Below are 21,816 nucleotides of genomic sequence, written 5' to 3' on the forward strand. Positions count from 1 at the left end.
CCTGACTTCACACCCTGGTGCTCTGCTACCTTTGCCCATTCTAAGGAGTTTGCTTTGTGTAGTGTCATCTGCTACCTTCTGGTTTGCTTTCTGAAACAGTGACAATGCAAGTGAATTAGTTATTTGCTCAGTGTAATAAGCTAGCAGCAGGATCTAAAATTGAACAGAGTACTACATTCTTAAAAATAGGGTAGATTTTTATCTTTACCATCCTACTTCTAGCAAATGCAGGGAATGCATGGGGGTCTTTCAAAGTAGAAAGAAAATGCAACGACTTCAACAACAACGTAAGACATTCAGTCAGTAAATATAAAAGACTATGTCAGTACAATACACAGAAAAAATCCACGAGCGAATAAAGAGTAGCTGGGTAAAGAGTGTACACGCCTCTACTACATTCCTCCTTGGTAGGCTCTGCTATCTTAGCAAATTTGTACTTTCTTTTGTGCTTAATTTTGCCTGCTAAGTACCATTGATTGGGAATATTTCCTTATCTACTTCATAAAAATTCCATCGATACCACCAAATACAACTTAGGTTTCTCTAAAATATTTTTCATATGTTAGAAAGGAAATCCCCAAATTTGGAGTTCTGTGTACATCTTTATAGGTTTAATGTATATTTTTTAGTATATTTTTAACTATTTTCACTTAGTTTTCTTTTCTATATACCTAGAAGAACACTTCATAGATTTGTACGTAATTTAATGCCTAACGTTTGATCAATAGTCAAGCTAATGTTGGGCAAGTGTAGTGTTAGTCAAATGTTCTACTGTTTCTTTTCTAATGATTTTATTTTTAAAAATAAGAAATAATTGAACAATTTCTTGATCACTTTAATGAACTTTACAAATAATGTAGAATTACATAATGTAATAAAAATTGGAAAGTATACTGTTTTTTATTAATACTTCTTAAATGATGTATAGCTTCAGAAGTCTTGTCTTTAAATAATAAATTGATTTTGAGTGACTAAATTCATTTCATAGTTGGGTAGAGAACTTTGATAGTAAATTTATGTGGATTCTAGGCTTCAGAGTAACTTGGGTATGTCAGTATCAGTGATTTTGACAAACCAGTTAACTCTTCCACTTAAATGACGTAGGAGAGTCTTCTATCTATCTGTGGCTTTCATTGGTTAATTAATAAAGAAAACTGCCTGGCCTGATAGGTAGAACATAGGTAGGTGGGGAAGACAGAACTGAATTCTGGGAGAAAGAAGCAGAATCAGGCAGAGGCAGAGAGCCACCACCATGAAACCAGCCTCCAGGTCAGACATGCTAAATCTTTCCTGGTAAGCCACCACCTCGTGATGCTACACAGATTATTAGAAATGGGTTAGTCAAGATATGAGAGTTAGCCAGTAAGAGGCTGGAAATAATGGGCCAGGCAATGTTTAAAAGAATACAGTTTCCTTGTAATTATTTCGGGTAAAGCTAGCCGGACAGGTGGAGGGAAGCAGCCCGTCGCTCCTGCTACACTTAAAGATATCACTTGTATAATGAAGTTACAAATATTATCTCACAATGTAATATACTAAACTGAAACTGTGTGTCTGGATCACGCTAAACATTGTTCTGACTACCCATCACCTTTCATTAATTATAATTTTCTTCAATATCCAATCTGCTAGGCAAAATGCCTTCATTTTCCTAAGACAAATTAAGATGGTATTTATTTGAAGTTTAGCATGCAAAGTAAAACCTGCAAAGACATTTAAGACATTATTTTGTATGGGCAGTATGGGATATCTCTTTTCCTTTCTTTTAGAAATATGTTTCTGGGAAATGACTCTCAAAGGACAAAGGTCCTAATTTCTGTAAGGCATTTTGGAAGATCCTGACTTCTATAATCCCTCCTCCTAATATTACAGCTAAGGTGTGTTGGGTACGTGGAGCAGTTAGAAGTCTATCCTTCTGACTTGCAGGGTGCTGCTGGCTGCCTCCAGCTTTGTTTGGAAGAAGATGCCTTGGAAAAGGGCTGAGTTAGCCTTTGGCCATCCGGTAAATAACATATCTACCAGGTAAAACCCTTGGATTGAACAGTAGACAGTCTAACTTCTGTGTCGAGTTTGAACTCTGTGTCTTGACCTTTGTCTGGGTTTGCCATTGCAACAGTCTTACTGTAGGGGAAATGCCAAAGAGGAAGTATATGAATCATTCAACTCTAGTATTTCCTTGGGTGAGCCTCTTTCTCACAGAGCCACTGGAAACAGTGAAGAGGAAGATCCAAGCTCTCAACTTTTTCCTTAAGCAGCAACTTAAGAAACCGTGAGAATGTCTGTTCCAAGAGAAGCGAGCTTGCCCAGCTGAAGGGTTTGCTGTGATTTATTATGAGGAATTATGTTTTGATGTGTGATTGTTCTTCCCATTTCCCTGCCATCTACGTCCCCCTTTATCTTCCAAATGATGGCTGGTTTTTGTTTGTTTGTTTTGCTGTTGTTGTTGAGGCATTATCTCATTTTGTAGCCCAGACAGACTTAAAGCACTATGGAGTCCAGGTTGGCTTCAAACTCTCAGCAATCCTATTGCCTCTGCCTCCCTAGTCCTGGAATTTCAGTTATGAATCACCACACCTCTCTCCAAATAATATTTTAAAATTGCTTTTTAAATGGCCATATTTTCTAAATTCAGAAACCCCAATTTACAAAAATGGATATCTTACATTGCTACCATCAGGGTCAGTTCTGATTAATTTTAGGCACACATTCCAATGCTTTTTCTATGCAACAATACTTTTACATTAAAGTTGAAATAATAATGAATATTCAACATAATGTACCCATGCTTTCATTGGACAAACCTATACATTCTCTCTTCAGATTTTCTCCTTTCCTCTCTGGTACTATATCACTCCATGAACATTGCAGAATTACATCTTTGATGGTGTGCTTCAGGGGACCCAGAACATTTATACTATGTGTGAAGGCTTTTCCCTAAGGAAAATCATATTCTAGGTCTCGGATGTATTTGCTTTCCTAGATAAGAAAAAACAGCCTTCGAATTATTTATTATGTTAGTATTATAATGTCAGATGATCAGATTGGAGATGTAACCAACTACATTTATGTGAGTGTAATAAAACTTTAACATGACTGGTAACTGTAAAGTTTGATCACTTCTTGGTAAAAAGAAAACCCTGGATCATAAACATCAGGCATGAACAACTGGGCTTTCCAGACCTTTTGTTTTCTGTGCTGAGAGATCCCATCATTATTCATGGCAAGGGTCAATGTTTATTTTTCTAACAAACTTTCCTCCTACACAACCAAGATCCCTTTTTCCAAACAAAATAAAAGCACATTTTGTCTAAGAGGCTGAAAATGGCAGGGATGTTTTTCATTGTTTCAGAGGAAACGCAAAGCACAAAGGAGTTGACACTAAGAAAATATAATTTTACAGAAAGTTAAGATGCAATAAACATGCCATTTGGACAACAGTCGCATGTGGCTGTCTGTTCACTAAATAACCTGAACAGTTCAGCTCTCCAGTTTAGAGACACACTGGGCTTCAGCGTAAGTCACCCTACTATGGTTGTAACTCCTGTGAACATTTGGTAGCCAGATGAAATATCCAATCAGCAAACTGGTTATCTTTGAAATAAAACGTTAGTTTAAAAGTTCATATTATTCTTTAAAAAAAAGATTTAATTTGAAACTATGAAGAAAGTATAAGACTGTATAGAAACCAATGTTCCATTTAATCTTAATTTTTTTTTCAAGGCATAAATGGTGTGTGGGGGTTTACATGCGAATTGGTAGGATTGCGACAGAGTCAACTAGGTGTAAAAACAACATTAAAAAACATTTGTTGTTATTTTCTATTTCAGAGACTAGAAATAAAAAAATTTCTGATTATACTTCTTCTGACACAATAGAATTTTATTTTCTCTCAAAAGAACAGATGCCTTCTACTCTAAGAGCTCCACCTATTGCTACAGGAATTATAAATACTTTGAGGAAATTAGCAAGTTTTTGCCCTGTCAAACATGCCTAGGAGTAACAGTATCACAGCCTCAAGCTTGCTAGAATTTTGGTCCTTGGTTTCTGGGTAACAGATTAAAGGGAAGGCAGCATTGGTACGAACTGCTGGGATCTAATTGCTTTCTATTTGGGTAAGAGAGGCAGAGGCCCCAAAGAATATACATGTGCCCAAGGTCACTTTGGCAGCAGTGGCAGAGGAGAAGTAGGAGCAGCCCTCATCTTCCTGGGGAACATCCTTTTGTATTGCACACAGACACTGTGGTATGGAAGCAGACTCGTCCCCAACATATATTGCCAGGAACTTCGTCCTCTCATCGCTGCTAGGTTACAGCAGCTCACAAGTCTTGGTGCTTCTGCTTCTAAACTCTCCCTGATCGGAACTTAAATATGGTGGGTGTGGACTTATGACTGAATTTATGTATAAAGTTTTAGGTAATGGGACAAATGGTAGGAATTAAGAGACTACAAGATTCTGAGTACCAGCTACAGCAAGTGGTGTCTGGATGTGTGAGGAATAGGGAAGCAGCTGCTATTCTAAATTTTGTATGCCCCTTAGCCCAAAGGTTTATTCTATGTACAGTAGGGATGTAGCCACTGGAGTTGCTCTTCTATAGGAATGGGACTTGATGCTTTAATGAACTAGCAGCGGAGATGCTAGCAGCCATTTATAGTTGGTTTTTAGTTACTCTCCTGGTCTGTCTTTTTAGTTGTTATCGCAGACAGGGATAAAAATATCCCAAAGATAGCTGTTTAATTGAAATCTACTACTACCACTACAAATAATACTCACGAGTGTTTAAGTTGATGTAGAAGAAATAGTGATCTAAGTATACTGTAATTATCCGTGATAATAGTGTTTGTGGTTAGTCAGAAACTGTTTCCAGTGTTTATGATACGTTTTAAAAGACTTGGGAAAGTGATTCCACGGATGATTCAAGTAAAGATGAATATGTAAGCACAGTTCATAATGCATAGTTGTATCATTTGTAACAATCCAAAGTAGGAAACTTCTTAAGAGTCCATCAACAACAGGATGGAAGATTTGTAGTCTCACCACGTAATAGAATCCAGTTTGACACTGACAGATCCACACATAAACCAACTGTACAGCTAAGTCTTACAAATGTAAGGCAGAGAGAAGTCAGATAAGAAAGAATGCGTGGATGGCTATAAGACAAAATGGGACAAAGCTAGTACACGATGCTGGAGATTTGGATAATGCGTGTGGAGGACCAAAGTGATGATGGTGGGGAGCTAGGACAGTGTCCCATTTCTTATAGGTTGTAGCTGCAGGGCTGTGTTCAGAGGGAGACCATTCACTAACTGTATAGTTCTGTTCTATACAGTTTTATATATTATGTTGTAGTAACATTTTTTTTTTTTTACAGACAAATGGGCTTTTTACAAGAGGCATGAAAACCAATATACTGAATAGAAATATTCTCATTTTCACCCTTTGATAGAAAAATAAGGATTGTAGAAGTGCACCTCTTTTGTAAAATCTTAACTGGACAGCGAAATGCACGACAGTCAGCGGCAGGACAAGAAAGGAAGCGAATGTGTTTCGGGAGGAATCCTCTCAGGGTCCTTAGAATGTAGAAATCCAGTAGCTGGTCTGCTGGAGGCCTCCCATCTCTACTCAGACATGGGCTCCCTAGAACGAGATGGCTTGCACACAGGCCTAGTAAGGGGCTCACAACTTGGATTTATTACCAAAATATTTCCATTAGGTGACAAACCTGAAGAGATAAGGGCTCATGGAGCAACACAGATACAGTTAGGTCCTTTGATAGCCCCTCTTGGGGACAGACTTAATCTTGAAACTGCTGTTTGTAAACCACAGCTATGATGTATCTCTAGACAGTGGCTCAGTGGTAACCTTTGCCCTCACAGTCGGTACTTAAAGCTTCTCACCAATGATTTACAGGTTTAAAAAGTCCCAAATTTTCACCTGTACATCACATGACGGATCTTTGTAACTATCAACCTTGGCCACTTCACTTCAATATTCACTGATTAACTATAGTAATGGTTATTCAGCCATATATGTAGTTAATAATTAAATATAGGATTATTCTTTATACATCACTGCAAATCCTTTTTTAAAAAAAGACCAAGTTTGAGAGGCAGAGTGAGCAAGAGATTGCTCAAAAATTTTTCAGGGGCGGAAGAATCTTAACATCGTTAAAGTGGATAAGAAGGGGAAGAGTTTCAGATACTCGCTTTTACCATAAGAGCGCTTAAACCAGAATGATGTTGAGCGAATGAATAACTCATGTATGGTAAAATGAGCTCAAAACTCCTTAAGCCTTAAGGCCACAGTATGCACGGGAGTTCTTTGGGAGCGCTTTGAAGGAGCATGAACGCAAACAAAAGTGCCTGGCGAGGCAAATCATTGCTGGGCTCTGGTGCCCAGCTGCATTCAACATCTTTCTCCCTTGGGTCGGAAGTTGTACTCCGCCTCAAGTGTTAACCCTGTTCTCTACGGACAGCTTTAGACTTGCTGTCTGTAAGAGAACCAGAATGAACAGTAACACTACCATTGAAAGTAAGCACTATTTACACAGTGAAGTGATTGATTTGACAGACCTTAGGCTACCACCCCCTTCCATTCACAGTGGATTCAATACTCTAATTTCACGTATGTTAGCTTGTGCTCATCTTTGTGAACTGCCCCCAAGTAGCTGCAGAAACTTCCCGGGCCCGATTTCTCTGAAGGGAGAGTTCCTGTGTCTGTGGTTTTAACAAGTCTCGCCATGGATGCTCTGCTTCTTGTGAAGATCACCACACCCGACATTTCCTTTCTGGATTCATGTATGAATTCTTGCGGCAGTGGAAGGCATCTGCAAACTCCACAGAGTTCTGCAAAGTCCCAATAATCCTTTGAAAAAAACAAACAAAAAAGTTCTCGTCAGCACTGGACACTGATTGTCCGTATCACAATGGAGGCCATAGGAGTCCTCCTATTCCTCTTGTCCTCGCGATTGGCCTCAAACTCGTATAGATCCATCTGCCTCTGTTGAGATTAAAGTCACGTAACACCCCAAAGAAAGACTAATCTTGGGGAAGCACAACTGGGAGTTGACAGTGCAGGTAGAGTCAATACACAAAGCCTCAGTTCTCCATCTCTGTTGTATTTTCCTCTTTTCCCATTCAAAACGTCTAGACAATTTTATTCTGAATAATCAGCTCAACAGCAGACCAGGGCTTTTCTTTCCCAGGCTTGTAATTAATGTTTGATGATATTTATATCATCAAATATTTGGATAGGTGACATGAATAATCATTTTGAAGACTGGGTACATTTTGAATACAATGAATCTCTTCTCTAAGAGTGAGGTCATATTTTGATAGGATTGCACACAATATTTACATGGATTTCACGCTACATTAAAACCCTGACACTTGTGTGTTTACATTTTCATTAACAGAAGGTAAAATCTTTCATTGTTTCCTTAACAGAATTCAACCGAAAATTTTACCCTATTATGTAAAATAGTCAATTGTGTTGGTGCTATTTAAGCCCTGTGAAATGATCATTTGTATTAAAAACTTCAAAAATCTAGGAAGGCAAACATCTATGTGACTGAGGATGGACGTTAGACCTTTAATATATTACTCCTAACTAAAAGCAAATGAATTAACCATTTATTTACTTATTTGAGCCAAAATCTCACTATGTAGCTTTAGCTGACCTGGATCTCTCTATGTAGATCAGGCAGGCCTTAAACTCATGGAGATCATCCTGCTTCTGCTTCTCAAGTTTTGGGATCAAAGGCACATACCATGGCTGGATAGTAAACGAACGTTTTAAATCACTGAACATTTGGTTCTCAATTAATAGGTCCTCTGACAATCTGTTATTAGTTTCTTAAAATTAATGACTTTGAATCAGATTTGGCTGGCTGCACTTATGAAGAGACTATCCAGTCTTATGATTTCCTAACTATTATGATTTTTCATAACAAAGCCATGTTGAGGAGCATATATTCTACCACACAGAATAACATGTAGGTTCATATATACTAACTGGACTGTTAGACAACTCATTAAAACCCATTCTGATAGTCAAAAAAATATCAGGAGTTGATGTTAGTATTTAAGGTGAATGGAAGAAGCATGGGAATTTCAAAGAGCAGTTAAGTCAAGCATGCTACCTTATATAGGGAAACCAAGTATCTACACTGGTTGAAAATACTCACATAAAATCCTGAAAGTACTATACATGTAAACATGCTGAAAGTACTATACATGTAAACATGCTGAAAGTACTATACATGTAAACATGCTGAAAGTACTATACATGTAAACATGCTGAAAGTACTATACATATAAACATGCTGAAAGTACTATACATGTAAACTTGCTGGGATTTCAGCCCTGAAACAGCCCCTCTTCTGTTTTTGATGGTACAGCTGCTTCAGCATGAATTTATCAACCTTCTTCTATCTTGAAAATATCTTCAGATGAACCACCAAGCACCATTTTTGAATAATAACTCAAGGATTGTTTGTTTTGAAAGTTCTTGTAAAATATATTTCACTTTGAATTGTCAGGAAGCAACCCGTTTCCAAAGCTAAAACATAATCTCAGCCTTTGTCAAGGGAATCCCTTTACCTCTAGAGCAAATAGCATTTTTTTTTTTGACAAAGGGCTGGCCTTCCATTTACTTCTCTTATTATGAATGAAAATAGAGATATCTTTGATGTTAGAATAAAAAAATAAAGATATAAATCACTTCAACTGTTTATACGAAAATATTGGGGTGGAGAGACACAGTCATTTACCTTGCTGGGTTACTTAGCCAACACTCATTACATCTGTTACTATGCCGAACAGAGGAAATGAGCAACCATCAGTGTGCAAGAACTAGTGTACTTCAAAATGGTGTTAAGTCTGCTACAGATTTCCTTTTTTAAAATAATTACTTTATTTTTATTTTATGTGTATGAGTGTTTTGTCTGCATACATGTATGTGTGCCATATGCATGCACTCCTGGTGTCAGCAGAAGCCAGAATAGGGCATTAGGTCTCTCAGAGATGGAGTCAAATGTGGTCCTGAGATTCCTGACATGTGTGCCGGGAACCAAACCCATGCTCTTTTCAAGAGCAGTGCATTCTCTTAACCTCTGAGCAATTTCTCTAGCCCTCAAGGTCCATAACTTTCTACATAAAACTTTCATCTATCCAGATCTTTTATTTTAAAAAGGTAATTATTTTTAAAGACATATAAATAATAGGCATTTATATCCACTAACGTGAATCTTCCAACAACTCTCTCTATAATTTAGTCCTTCTATATCAAGAAACCAAAGCCAGAGTATTAAAAAAAAAATAGGCCCAGTCAAACATGCAGAAAAACCCTAACAGAAAGCTCAGGTAAGAGTTAAATGATGCAATTGCTAGCACAGGGCTAAACAGGCCTGGGCATGCTAGCTGGGACGACTTCACGAGGTTAAGAGACCAAAGCAGAACTAACGATGGTAACAGCAGACTGCCTTATCAAAACAAAAGAACATTAATGCGAAACACTTTATTCTCCCAGGAAGGCGACCATTCAGTAGCCCCATACTACCTGACGGAAACGAGCTCTTTATAGACATCTGCTGACGTTCATAGGAGCATACAGAGCAAGGATCTGACAAACTGTTTATGTGCATTTACAAAAGTTCCCTGCTAGCCGCAGAATTAGACGCTTATCTTTTTAACTCTTGAAAACTACTAAGAACTAAAAACCCCATTTTAAATTTGTCTGGATTAATAAGCAAAGAGATAAGCAAAAGAAAATAAACAAAAAATACTTAAAAAAATTATGCTAAAAGTCTCTTGGATTAAACCATAGTGGGAATAGATCCACAGTGATGTCCCGTGGAAAGCAATTAACCCAAAGCAGCTGGTATGGATAAGTTAATTAACGGAACTAACCTTAACTCACATTACAAGGGAGAGCAAAACGCAATGAGCTGTTGCTGCATGAAGGAATTCTTAAGGCATTCCTAAAGAGGAGGTGATCTGGGGCTGGTGACAGTGACGGTCATGACACTGGGACAGACCAAGTGTATTCGATGAAGTATAAGATGTTTAAGTGTGCTGCTTATGACTTTACATTTAAGTGTCTTTCTGTCAGTAGTTGATTTTCTAGGTAATGTATTCACATTCATTTCAGGTAGTTTTTTAAAAGTTTTGGGCTAATAACTTCTCTTTTGTTCTCAAACTCTGATTTTTAAAGAACAAAATTTTTAGTTAAATTTTTTTTTCCAGTCTCCTTCTTGGAAGGTGTTATTGATCGCAAGGGGCGATTAAATACTACCGCATAGGAGAAAGGAATTGCACTGGGATGCCAGTCTCAGGGATATGAGGATCTAGAAGTCAGCATTCAAAGGCTGTTTCGAGTGACTCTCTTCTAATACCTGATCTCTTATGTGTTCCATTCTTCCACCTCCAAGAGCATTCTCCTACTAGCCTTGCTGGGCTGCTCTCTGACCTCGGAGGCAATGTACTCACTCACACCTGGAGGGTTGGGGATAAGTCTTCAATGCTGGAGAACCTCCACCTAGCAAAAGCTTCCCTTCATGTGATGAAAATATTTCCTTGGCATTTGGGACTCGCATTCCCAGCCTCTTAGAAACAGGTTCTACCAGTTGGGGGTTCCATCAAACCACTGTTAAGAGGTGACACGTTCGTTGCAATCCAGCAGGCACCAAACTTAGGATGTATGTGTTCTGAAGGACAGGACGGCCAGAGCTGTGCTTGTGGACGCATTGCTGATGTGGTCTGTTGAGTCCTATCTTTGACAGATACGCAGACATAGACAGAGACATGCACACACAAATGCTCATACTCACGCACACACACACACACACACACACACATATGCACAAGCACACTCACATGCACTTGCACACATGCATGTATGAATAGATACATGCATAGGTTCACAGTAGTCTTAAGTGATATAGACTAAGCTGCAGAAAAGGGCAAATTTGAAATACAGATGTAATGGTGTCAACACCAGAACAGTCCGACTACTATTCCTATCCACATACCTGAAGTTGCCGGGACTGTGTACGTCTGTTTTAATGGAATTGACTGCATATTCTGGCCTGTAGGTCCCACACCACACCTAGAAGTATAAATAAACAAAGGAAAAAAACATGCTCAGGTGTAATCATGGAGCATTGTGCGTAGGTTGGGGGGGGGAAGCAAACATTAATTTGGCATTTGTATTAAACCATTTACTCTCCAAGTAATGTTCCATGAAAGGCAATATATAAACATAATCATTTATAATGAACATAATCTGACAATCTTGTTGCAAATAATGAAAGCTAGCCAAGTCGAATGCTGCACCCCAATTAATTAAAAGAAGAAGAAATCACGCAGTATCCAACTTGCTATGAAATTACAACTTAAAGTGGTTTTCTCATTTATCAGTCATGAAAGATATACTACCTGGGCAAAGTTCAAGAAGAATAGTTGTTTGTGATTTAGGTCAATTCCTGGGAGTAATTTTTCTTCACCATTCTTTTTAACATAATTCTGGTAGGCCTAAGTAGTAAAATAAAAGTATACAACCTTTAAATTTGTATAAAAACCTATTGCAAAAGACCATGTAATTCATCTTTTATATCTAATCACTATAAAATACATTTAGATATGGTAACTGGTAACTCTCTCATGGATTAGCAAGAAGGCTAGAATGCATCTACAAATGGTGAGAAAGAATAAGAGACTCATTAGCTGGAGACAAGAGTCTGACGTGTCAGATGATCACACTAAGTGTCAGTTGGATGAATTGAGACTTGAACACATGATGAAAATCTTACCTTCACATTGTCTACGGATAGATGGGTAAGTCCAGCTCGTTGGAGAAATGGGTTGCCAAAGGAGTCATCTGCAATTGCTATATTTAGCTTAGTTACTACTCTTGGCAAAATAGACACACACCAGATTTAGTCTGCGTGATTCTTGCCAAAAGCTAAGGGATTCTGTTGAGATTCCTTGGGGTTTTAGTGTCCTGTGATCCTGAGGTGAAGGAGAGGTAACTACTCCGGTCCCCGCAATATGGGACAAAGTAGACTAACTTCCAGTAAAAACAGGAGAAAGGAACTTTGGCCACAGGGACATCAGAAAAGGTTCTTAAAGATTTTTTTTTTTCACTACTGAGAAATGTAGGCTTGTTCTGCTATATGTAATTTAAAAATGGATTAATATTAAACTTCCTGGGACAAGTTATTTGTCTTTCCTTAAAACATTTAAATTTTATTTATTTATTTGTGGGCAGACGCTTGAGAGGGTGCATACCGTGATGCATGTATTGAGATCAGAGGACAACTTGCAATACTTAGTTCTCTTCTACCAAATGGATCTAAAGGATTTGACTCAGGTGATCACATTTGGTAGCAAGGCAAGTGGCTTTACTCACTCAGCCATCTTGCCAGCCTTTTCCAATTTCTAATAAAGAACATCCATCAGTTATGTAAGTTAAAAACCTATTTTCTTTCTTTCTTTTTACCATCAACATAGATGAGTGAACCTTTACTACCTAAAGATTTTGGAGACAGAGGGAAGGTTTATGCCCTTCCCGCTTAGGGAGTCTGTGATCTAACAGAGGGGCAAATCATCACATGCAAAGAACTCATACGGTGTCATAAATATTTGTGCAATTGTACTTTTCGTTATTACTATAATTATCAGGCTGGTGTGGGTGAGTGCACAGCAGACTCACCTAAAGGTGCTAATTACTAACAGCAACTACTTCCCGTCAACACGGAGTGACAGGGACTGTTGCTGAATCAACAAAGCAATGGGAAAAACATACGAGACAATGGCTTGCACAACACTGAAAATCCAGTCTTTAACATCCCACCTTACAGAGGAAGACGGTCCTGAAAGATGGTTAACAACGAAGGCAAGTTCTATAACAGGTTTAGACTATTTCTCCAAGCCATAGTAAAGGGATCGGGAAATCAATGGAAGTCTGGGGTGGGGGGATTCTGAGTTGAAAATAAACTGACTGCTTTGGGTTACACAGGCCAGAATACAAAGAAAGAGAAATCATGAAAGAAGATTCCAAGATCATAGGAGGGTGCCCTTGAATAGTCATCTTCATGTTAATCTGGAGATCAGTTTCATTTAACCTGGAGATCATCCCCAGAGGATTACAGAGAGCAGTGCCTGGGCCCAGCAGGATGCGGATGGGGACACTTAAGATCCACAGGGCAGGACTTGGCTTCAGTAGGGGAATCGGTTACCTCTAAAATAAGCATGACCCCAGTTCCAACCAACATTGTTCAAACACGTCCAAAAAGGAGTAAACCACTTCTAATGAATCTAACTATAGCCTATGATATATTTATAGGAAATATAAATTCTCAAGAATATTTATAGGAAATTAAAAATTATCCAGCATCCAAAGAGGTAAAATGCACACTATTTGCCACCTAATGAGAAACATAATCATCAATTACCCAGCATTCAAGGTAGTAGCAATCTTCTATCCCCCAATGATAGGCTGGGACATTTATCTGACTTTATCTCCCAGGCCTCGTACTGGGATGATGCTTTGTTTTGGGCACACTGTAGACCCCATCAGTTGCCTCTCTGTTTTGTAGTGATGCTTCGACTTTTCTGACAATCACTACTGTTCTCTTCCCCTTTGGCCCTCAACATTGCAGTGATGAACAAATAGTCCTACTCAGTCCTTAAACATTCTACCCACCCCATCTGTTGAAAACCTGGTTCTCTCTCATGGTCACTTTAGCCTTGTGTCTTCGCAAGTAGACTGCGTATTCTCTCATGTGTGGGCTGCTTCAGAGTCAAGAGGTACACTCAAATTCATCTACATTCCTCCTCGTTGCTTCTAAAAGCATCATTCCTCCACCCTTTTGTGGAATTCCCTATTTTTTCTTCCCTACTGGCATTTGTTGGATCATCTTTTAATTCTTACATCCTCAATTACTGAAATCTTTTATAGAAGCTGTATTGCTGCATCTCTAGCACCTCAAATGGTACTACAAAGAAAGCAAAGCCCTGAAAAGTACTTAAGTGGGAGGACTGTAAGGGCCAGAGGACCCGGACACTTGCTGTAATATAATGCCTTCTAGACACCACAGGAAAGCTGTATCTTTAAAATCTACACGGTAGGGTTCCTTAAACAAGACCTGAGTAATGACACTGCCAGACGACATGGCAATGTGGATTGAAAATATTTCACAAGTCCCCTCCCCCCTACCTCAGATGAAGAGCTACAGGCAGTCAACGGCAGCCTAGGGAGGGAGAATCAATCTCTACAAGGATGAGTAATCCAGTCCCAAATGGTCAACCCTAAATCCATGCCCATGCAAGCAGCACTGAAAGGATTCCATAGCTTTTGCATGTGTGTGTGGATAATAGTAAAGAAGAGGAGGTTATGAGTCTGGGGGCGGGGGAGACACAGGAGAGGTTGAGGAGAGAGAAATGCATGAAAATGACATAAATATAGTACTCATAAGTGAAATCTTCAAAAATAAGTAAATAATCTACTTGTTGCCTGCAAGAATAAGTGGAATAAGTGTGTCTAATGAATATTCCAACAATAATAATTCTTGAAGTATAATAGTTGGGCCAACTATATGGCCATATATTAGAGCCATATCACAATCAGGTCCCTAGCTGTTTCTCAGTGAGCAGACTATGGTTAATGTTACGTTTTGGTTTATGTTGATACCACCTCCACAGGCTGCCTCACATGTTGAGAAGTCGCGGGTCTCCCTTATACTGATGAATGACCCCCAAACAATCATTTATATTGACATATTTACTAAGAAATTTACTTCAGGGATTATTTCTGTGTCTTCTAGAAGCTTGTGCATCTTCTCGTGTCCTTTGGGGTATCACTGAGTGCTTCCTTTTCCACCCTGACTTCATCGCGCCATGTCAACCCACAGACCCTTGTGACGAGCATATACACAAGCCTCTTACTCTTCACATGATTCCCACTTTCCACTCCACTTCCTGTTTACATAGCCCCTTCTACAAGACTTCAAAGAAATGGGTGAATATGATAAATGAACACTCCCTTCCCTGATGTGGGAAGAAAGTATGACTACTCACTCTGTATGCTTGGCCAATACCTCCATTGTCAGCAATGTTCTCTCCCAGTGTATTAATTCCATTGAGCTGTTTAAAGAAAGATTCTCTGTTAGGGTTTTTAGAGACAGCACCGACATTTCACTTGGTATTGCTTGTCTCAAGTTTCTCTGGAGGATGCTGATGACATACATGCTGTCCACCTGCTAGGTCCCACGTGAAGTTGCCGTACTGGTGCACCATGCACTGGGATTGGTCTTTAAAATTATTTGCAGACTGCTGAGTCCACCAGTCCACGAGGTCTCCATCTTTGTTAAAATTTCTTCCTGTAATATATTCATTTGGTAAAAAGGAAATTTGTGACAATAAAAATAAGAATAAGATTGTTTCATTATCGCAATTCTTGAAGTAGGTTTTCATGCAGCTATAAGAAACACCATTGAGAGACCTCTTGCTCGCCGCTCTGGCTCCTCAGAGCCATTTTACAAAACGATAAAATCATAGCGCGGATATTGGCATGGATACAACCCTTCCATCTCAAGATCTCTAGTTTGGGGTGGAAAGGATGAAAATACTGTTCCGTGAGTGTTTATGGAATGGGGCAGACGATGAGAGAAACTTCTAACCCCCACAACTTCTGCTTTCTTCAAGAAAGCTTGAACTTTGTCTGCCAATGTGCCTTGGAATTGATAGGTGTTTCATCTCCTTGGCTTGTGGCTACTGCAGATGAGGCCACCAGATAAGGACTCTTGAAAGCTGCTGTCCTCGATGCTTTCCATCTGAACCAGGACTCTTTAATTTGATGTTTTGAGACTTTAAAAGAGCAACACCTTTATCCCGTCTCCCATCTCTTTTATGCAAGCTAACTCCTTGTTTTCCTCTACTTAAGGCACAAAGAGAAGCACCCCTTTTCTCTCCCAGAATTTTCTTGCTAGCTTTAAACGACATTGATCTTTTCCTTTTTGTATCTCTGAATGCATTTATATACTTTATATGTTTTGACATTTAATTTTATCATGATTAAATATTTAGGATACAGTGAATAAGAAAATGGCAATGAAACAAAATTTGAACTTACATGCTGATTCTACCAATTCCAGGTTTTATAACATTACACAAACATGTTATATGCCTCTGTGTGCTTCTATTTGGAAAATGGAAATATCATTAGTCAGTGTTGGTTAAGACTGTAGCACTGACTAATTGAGTTAACAGACGTCTCACGTGTCTTTCTTTAAGGCGCTATTTTTCTTCTCTCTCTGTCTTTCGAGAATTCTGTCCAGTTAGTGTTTTGTGAGCTAAAACTTGTTACAATTTCTGTTACGGCCTTTTTACATATCTTCTGTCTCTAATCTTGTTTGACTTAATTAAAACTGTAAATCTTTTTGATCGCTTAGGGATACATATCAACATTTAAGTGCCTACTGTTTACAAGGTTCTAAATTATGTATTAAACATAAAATGAAAAAAAAGTTCCTAGCTGCAAGCAGCCTATGAACTACAGGGACTTGGATGAGTGATAACTTCAGACCTTACATCCAACGACCCTGCTCTCTTTGAGTCTGGAAAGCTAAGACACATAAAATAGGACTGAGCATCATTTCCAGTGCAGAACACTGTAGTACTTTCCCAGTGTGGATTTTTGCTTCCATCTCTCACAGTACAGAGCACATACTTTTTACTGCCCACTAATATTTTGAGTTTCTTAGGAAACACTTTAACCAGAACGCTGACTCTGTAATGAGACATGGGTCAGCAGTACACTGATAAACACATGGAGTTCTGTACTGACAAATGATAGCTCTTCAACTTAGGAAGATGTATTTCAGTCAAAGGAAAATGTTACCTATACTTTACCATTGTCATCAAAGCCATGCGTGATCTCGTGTCCGATGACCATGCCGATGGCCCCATAGTTCAGTGAGTTGGGTTGCCGGGCACTAAAGAACGGGGGTTGCAAAATGCCAGCAGGGAAGACTGAAGGAGAGAAAACGGTGGAAGATTTGGGAAGATTATCCGTGGCTTTGTCAATGACAACGTCATAATTACTAACATGTTTCTACTATGTCCAGTTCACGTAGGATAATAGATAATAAAAATCTTGTGTGACAGACACCAACACAATCATTTATTATTGATGGCGGCAAAGTGACTGAGCCAGCACTGTGCTCAACCTATGAACCTATGATTTATTCATCATTATTCACCTACCAATCTCTTTCAAGATTTTTTTTTCTTTTTTTGCTGTAAGGAGTTTGGGGCAAGGAAAACGTATAAGTTATACTCAGGAAGATCCTTCCCTTGTGTAAATATTTGGAAAGAAGAGCTACTCAATAACATACATTTCTTTTCAATGCTATCTCTGAAATTGTATCTGTCCACAATTCTACCTAAAATAAACTGCCAGTCAGTCATATGGGTCCCTGCATCACTTAATAATATTTCTATCACGGTTCCTATGACACCTCTAAATTCTGTTTATTTCCTTGTTTATAGTTGGATTTCTTCTTTATCTGATTTTTTCATTCCCATCCTGGCACCTCAAATCTCAGCCCTGTATAATCAGAGATTTATGTGTTCCTACACATTTACTTATGTACTCCTTGGTCCATTTTGCTTTTTGTCTCTAGACCTTAAAGCCAGACAGTTCTTGGAATATACTTAGCACCCAGAAAAATTTGTTGACTGAATAAATCATCAGTTATATGGATACGTATTTTCAATACAGTAAGTTGTTTATAAAAAGTTCAGTAGGTGTGAAAAATCTCCAAGAATAAGATTATTTTATTTAAAAATTTTGGTAGATAAATAATACCTTTTATGGCTGTCATAACATCTGTATTGAGTTGAAAACTTTTTCCATTTTTATGTCTCAAACACACATGAGTACACCAAACAGCAGACACTTTATTTCTCCCAGGTACCAGTTTCTTGCCTGTTATTTTTTTTTCTAATGGCACTTATCAGAAACGATAGTGTCAACAGAGTGCAGCCCCCAACAGCGAACCTCTTCTATTGGTCTCAGCTGCCTTATGTTCTTTACAAAGTTGGCACCGCACCTGTGGGCAAACATCAGGTGCTGCCCAGCTCTAGCACGTCCTGTTGTCGCTTCTGGAGAGTTTGACAGTGTATCTTCCCTCACGCTTGTTCCCCGTGTCGACAGTGACAGAGAGAATATCCTAAGAGATATTCTCACTCCTGCCCCTCTTGCAGTCTCTCCTAATAGAATCTACCCTCTTATTCTAGTCTGTAGCCAGATTAAAGTGCAATAATGGTCATCACTATACCCCTCCTGCTAAGAAACTTTGGGAGGAAATCATTGTTCTGCGGCCAAACAGCATCTTCCGCCTCACCCTGCATGACATCATATTTTCCTGCGTCTCCTGATCTAGTCCTTTGCATTACCTTCTTACAATAAATGTGCCTGCTAAATACACTAATGTGTTTCAATTAATTTTTCTTGGGTTATATTGCCTCTATGCAATGCAAAGGGGCTATTATTTTGGGCCAATGTTGTCTAGAGGAAGTTATTCCTTGACCTTAGAAGTGGATGGAGTGAATGAAGATATAGTCTTATAATTCACTAATTTTGCCTTTCATATTTTAAAATTCTAGTACACACTAGGTAACAGCAGCATGATATTCTGGAATCGATAAAGAATTGTAAGTCATGTTAGCACACACTACAAGCAAAACTCTGGGCCTTTCCTATACAGGACATCAAGATATAAGTGAAAGATCCTGACCTTCAGTAATTAAAAAAGAAGAGAAATTTAACGTTCAATTAACACAGAGTAGCAAATATTTTCCTTCCAGGGCAAATGTGACCTAAGCTTTCATGAACTTCGGGGATAAATATTAGGTATTTACAGGGGTGGCTTTACAATACTCTAATTAATACTGTTCTTCAGATCTTTCAATAGGTTGGAAAGTTGCCATTGTCTCATTTTCAAATGACAAAATAGTAAAAATAGACCTTTGTCCTGGGAGACTTGGTGAAAGTCATTGCTCACATGCATCTGCCTGAGCTAAACAGTGCCAAGAGATTATTTTTAGCTGAAAGTTATAAAAATCATATGCAGTACTTTATTAACTTAAACTGAACATTATCTCCCACACTATGTACTTTGATTAAAATCCACCCATTATATAAAATGCTTTTATGAAATGTGCCATCAAGGCTAAACATTAACCATAGAGATGCAGCCGACTTAATTACAACCCTGGATGCCATTCTTTAAATAAGTGATGTGATTTTCCTGGCTCATATTAATACTCATCTTCAAGTTCAGCCTGACAGATTATGAACTCCCTTAACTTGATCAGCTCAATTTTTTTTTAGAAGAATCTTCTTCAATAATCTCACTGACTAGTAAACACGACAGTGTTGCTAGCCACCGACAGATCACTTCATGACTGCCAGCAAGCTGGCCAATTAAACAAGTCACTGGAACACACACACATACACACACACACAAACATCATTATTTTTACTTCCTTTCTGTCTGCACTCTTACTCCCACCCCACTAATCTCCCTCCCCCCCAGTCTTATCTAGATTTCAAGCAACTCCACTTGAAGATATCTCAAACACAGCTTAGGTTTGCATTCAGGTAAAATCTGAGAGTGCATCAGTACCAGATCTGGGAGTGTCTAGGGTCTTTCCTACATGTTGGGAGTGTCTAGGGTCTTTCCTACATGTTGGGAGTGTCTAGGGTCTTTCCTACATGTTGCTGAAATGAGATGAAAATAAATGTCTAGCTGCTTCACTTCATGGTGAAAAGCAATTCTGCTAATAGAATTTCAACATAAAGTTAGCTCATACTCTAACAGATCTCATACTGACAGAGCTATGAATATTAAAAAGAGGATTTGGAGGGGGCTGGGGATGCTGTTCATTGGCAGAGTGAATGCTAATCACTTTTAAAAGGCCTGAGGTTCAAGGTTCAATCTCCAGAAAATCTGTCTGTCTATCTATCTATCTATCTATCTATCTATCTATCTATCTATCTGTCATCTATCTATCTATCTATTTATCTATCTATCTATCTATCTGTCGTCTATCTATCTATCTATCTATCTATCTATCTATCTATCTATCTATCATCTCTCAAGATTCACAAGTGAAGAACTTCTAGAGATAAAGGCATTCTGAGGAAAGTTGCTGATTGGTTTTAGAGACGCATTGAACCATGACTGATCATACAGGCGCTGGGGAGTTGATCACCAAACAAGTCCTGTCTGGTTGGAAGTGATCTTTTCTCTCTTCAGAAAACATTAGGCTAGACTTTGAGCTAATTGATTGATTTTTGCTTAGCACACCTTAGCTGTTATCTAAACATAGCCTTTCTAGATTTCTTATGTAATCTATTTTTATAACATGTATCAAAATAAATTACAGATAAAATTTTGCTTCAAAGAGAGAAGTCATAAAAACACTAAAAGAAAATGTAGATAACCTCTTAATATATCTCCTCTTAGGCTTAAAAACATACAGAAAGGGGTCCTTAAACTTCAAAATAAAAAGGCAGGCTTTAAAATTTGTGTTTAAAGTAATAATAAATATCTTGAAAGGTTTTTAGCAATTTCTATTTCAAATCAGTAACAGATCTCAAAAAGGTGAGGCTTAAAACAGACTTAGAGATATAAAAAAGAATAGTTTGAAATGAGACTGAGATTATCATCCCTTAATTCTGGCCACATTCCAATAGAAAGGCCTAGACTGAGTCCCTTGCAGAGCCTGCTCTACAACTTTAGTGCACTTCCGCCAGTGTCTGGGTGGTGCCTGTTAACATAGCAAAAACTCTGGGAAAAAAATGGGCCCATTTATATGAGATTTCAAATGTGCCCAGGTATACCTGGGAAGAGAGAAAAAACATCTTTGTCTTGAGAAGTTATTAATTTATTCATCATATTTTGCATACATGTGTTGATTTTTCACCATAGCGTATGTTATTACTATTCGTGCAACAGAAGGCGTTTTCTTTCCCATTCTGAACAAAAGTCACTGGGTAACATAATTGATATGGTAGAGTCCAATCCAGTGGTTCTAGTCTCCTGTAAAAGCAGCTAACAGCGAGAATGGACTTATCTGATCTACGCTTCCTAATTATCATCTCTCACTGAGTGAAGTCAGGAGGAATTCTGCTTGACGGTTTGCTCATGCAGACTCAAGCTCAGCTTGCTTCTCATGTAGCCCTGGCTCACCGGCCTGGGGATGGTACTGTCTATATTACACTGGCCCCACCTACATCAATTAACAATCAAGACAAACTCCCCACAGACATATCTCCAGGCAAAATTTGAGTGAGGCTTTCCTCTCGGATAACTCTAGTCTCTGTCAATTTGACAGCTGGAGCTGTCTGGGGCACTGATTTTTTTTTTCAGCCTTCTGAATTCCTTGGATGCTTTGGAATGAAGAAAAGAATAGATTAGTCTCCACGAAAGCCAAATTGCTTACTGAATTACCAAAAGAACCAGTCTAAGAGTTTGGCTCTTCAAACTTCCAAAAGTCAGTAAAATTTTAAAAAGGACCTTTCAAAGAACGCATAGGAATAAAACAATTCGTTTATGTTATAGATTGGATGTTATAGAAGAAAATATCTGTTGTGATTTGGACTAATTTTATTTTTCCTAATAGAATGAAGAGAGGTACACAAATCCATGGATACTTCAAGAAGTGAAGCAATAATTCAATATCACCTTTACTTTTAGAGGGCTATTAAAAGTTGGCCATACAGCAAATGTATGTGGACTAAGACTTATT

The 21,816-nt window shown here is 38.4% G+C and overlaps 1 protein-coding gene and 1 long non-coding RNA gene across 5 annotated transcripts in view; one reads left to right on the plus strand and one right to left on the minus strand.

Annotated features, from left to right (window-relative positions):
* The first annotated feature begins 1,219 nt into the window (after positions 1-1,219).
* On the plus strand, positions 1,220-21,794 carry LOC148118790 (uncharacterized). Its single transcript, XR_015735755.1, has 3 exons — positions 1,220-1,293; positions 1,927-2,022; positions 21,691-21,794. It is a non-coding gene; the product is annotated as an uncharacterized LOC148118790 (long non-coding RNA).
* Positions 3,373-21,816, minus strand: part of Mme (membrane metalloendopeptidase) — a 132,245-nt gene continuing 113,801 nt past the window's right edge. For all 4 annotated transcript variants that reach the window (XM_087899473.1, XM_087899472.1, XM_087899471.1 and 1 more), the window contains exons 18-23: positions 16,909-17,028; positions 15,244-15,377; positions 15,076-15,141; positions 11,434-11,529; positions 11,028-11,104; positions 3,373-6,862 (exon numbers count right to left, since the gene is read on the minus strand). In XM_087899473.1, coding sequence (XP_087755599.1) covers positions 6,763-6,862; positions 11,028-11,104; positions 11,434-11,529; positions 15,076-15,141; positions 15,244-15,377; positions 16,909-17,028 — 593 coding nt within the window. In that variant the 3' untranslated portion in view covers positions 3,373-6,762. The remainder of the gene's footprint in view (positions 6,863-11,027; positions 11,105-11,433; positions 11,530-15,075; positions 15,142-15,243; positions 15,378-16,908; positions 17,029-21,816) is intronic.

Source organism: Myodes glareolus, chromosome 20 (assembly GCF_982192425.1).
Source record: "Myodes glareolus chromosome 20, mMyoGla1.1, whole genome shotgun sequence".
In the NCBI taxonomy this organism is placed as follows: domain Eukaryota; kingdom Metazoa; phylum Chordata; class Mammalia; order Rodentia; family Cricetidae; genus Myodes; species Myodes glareolus.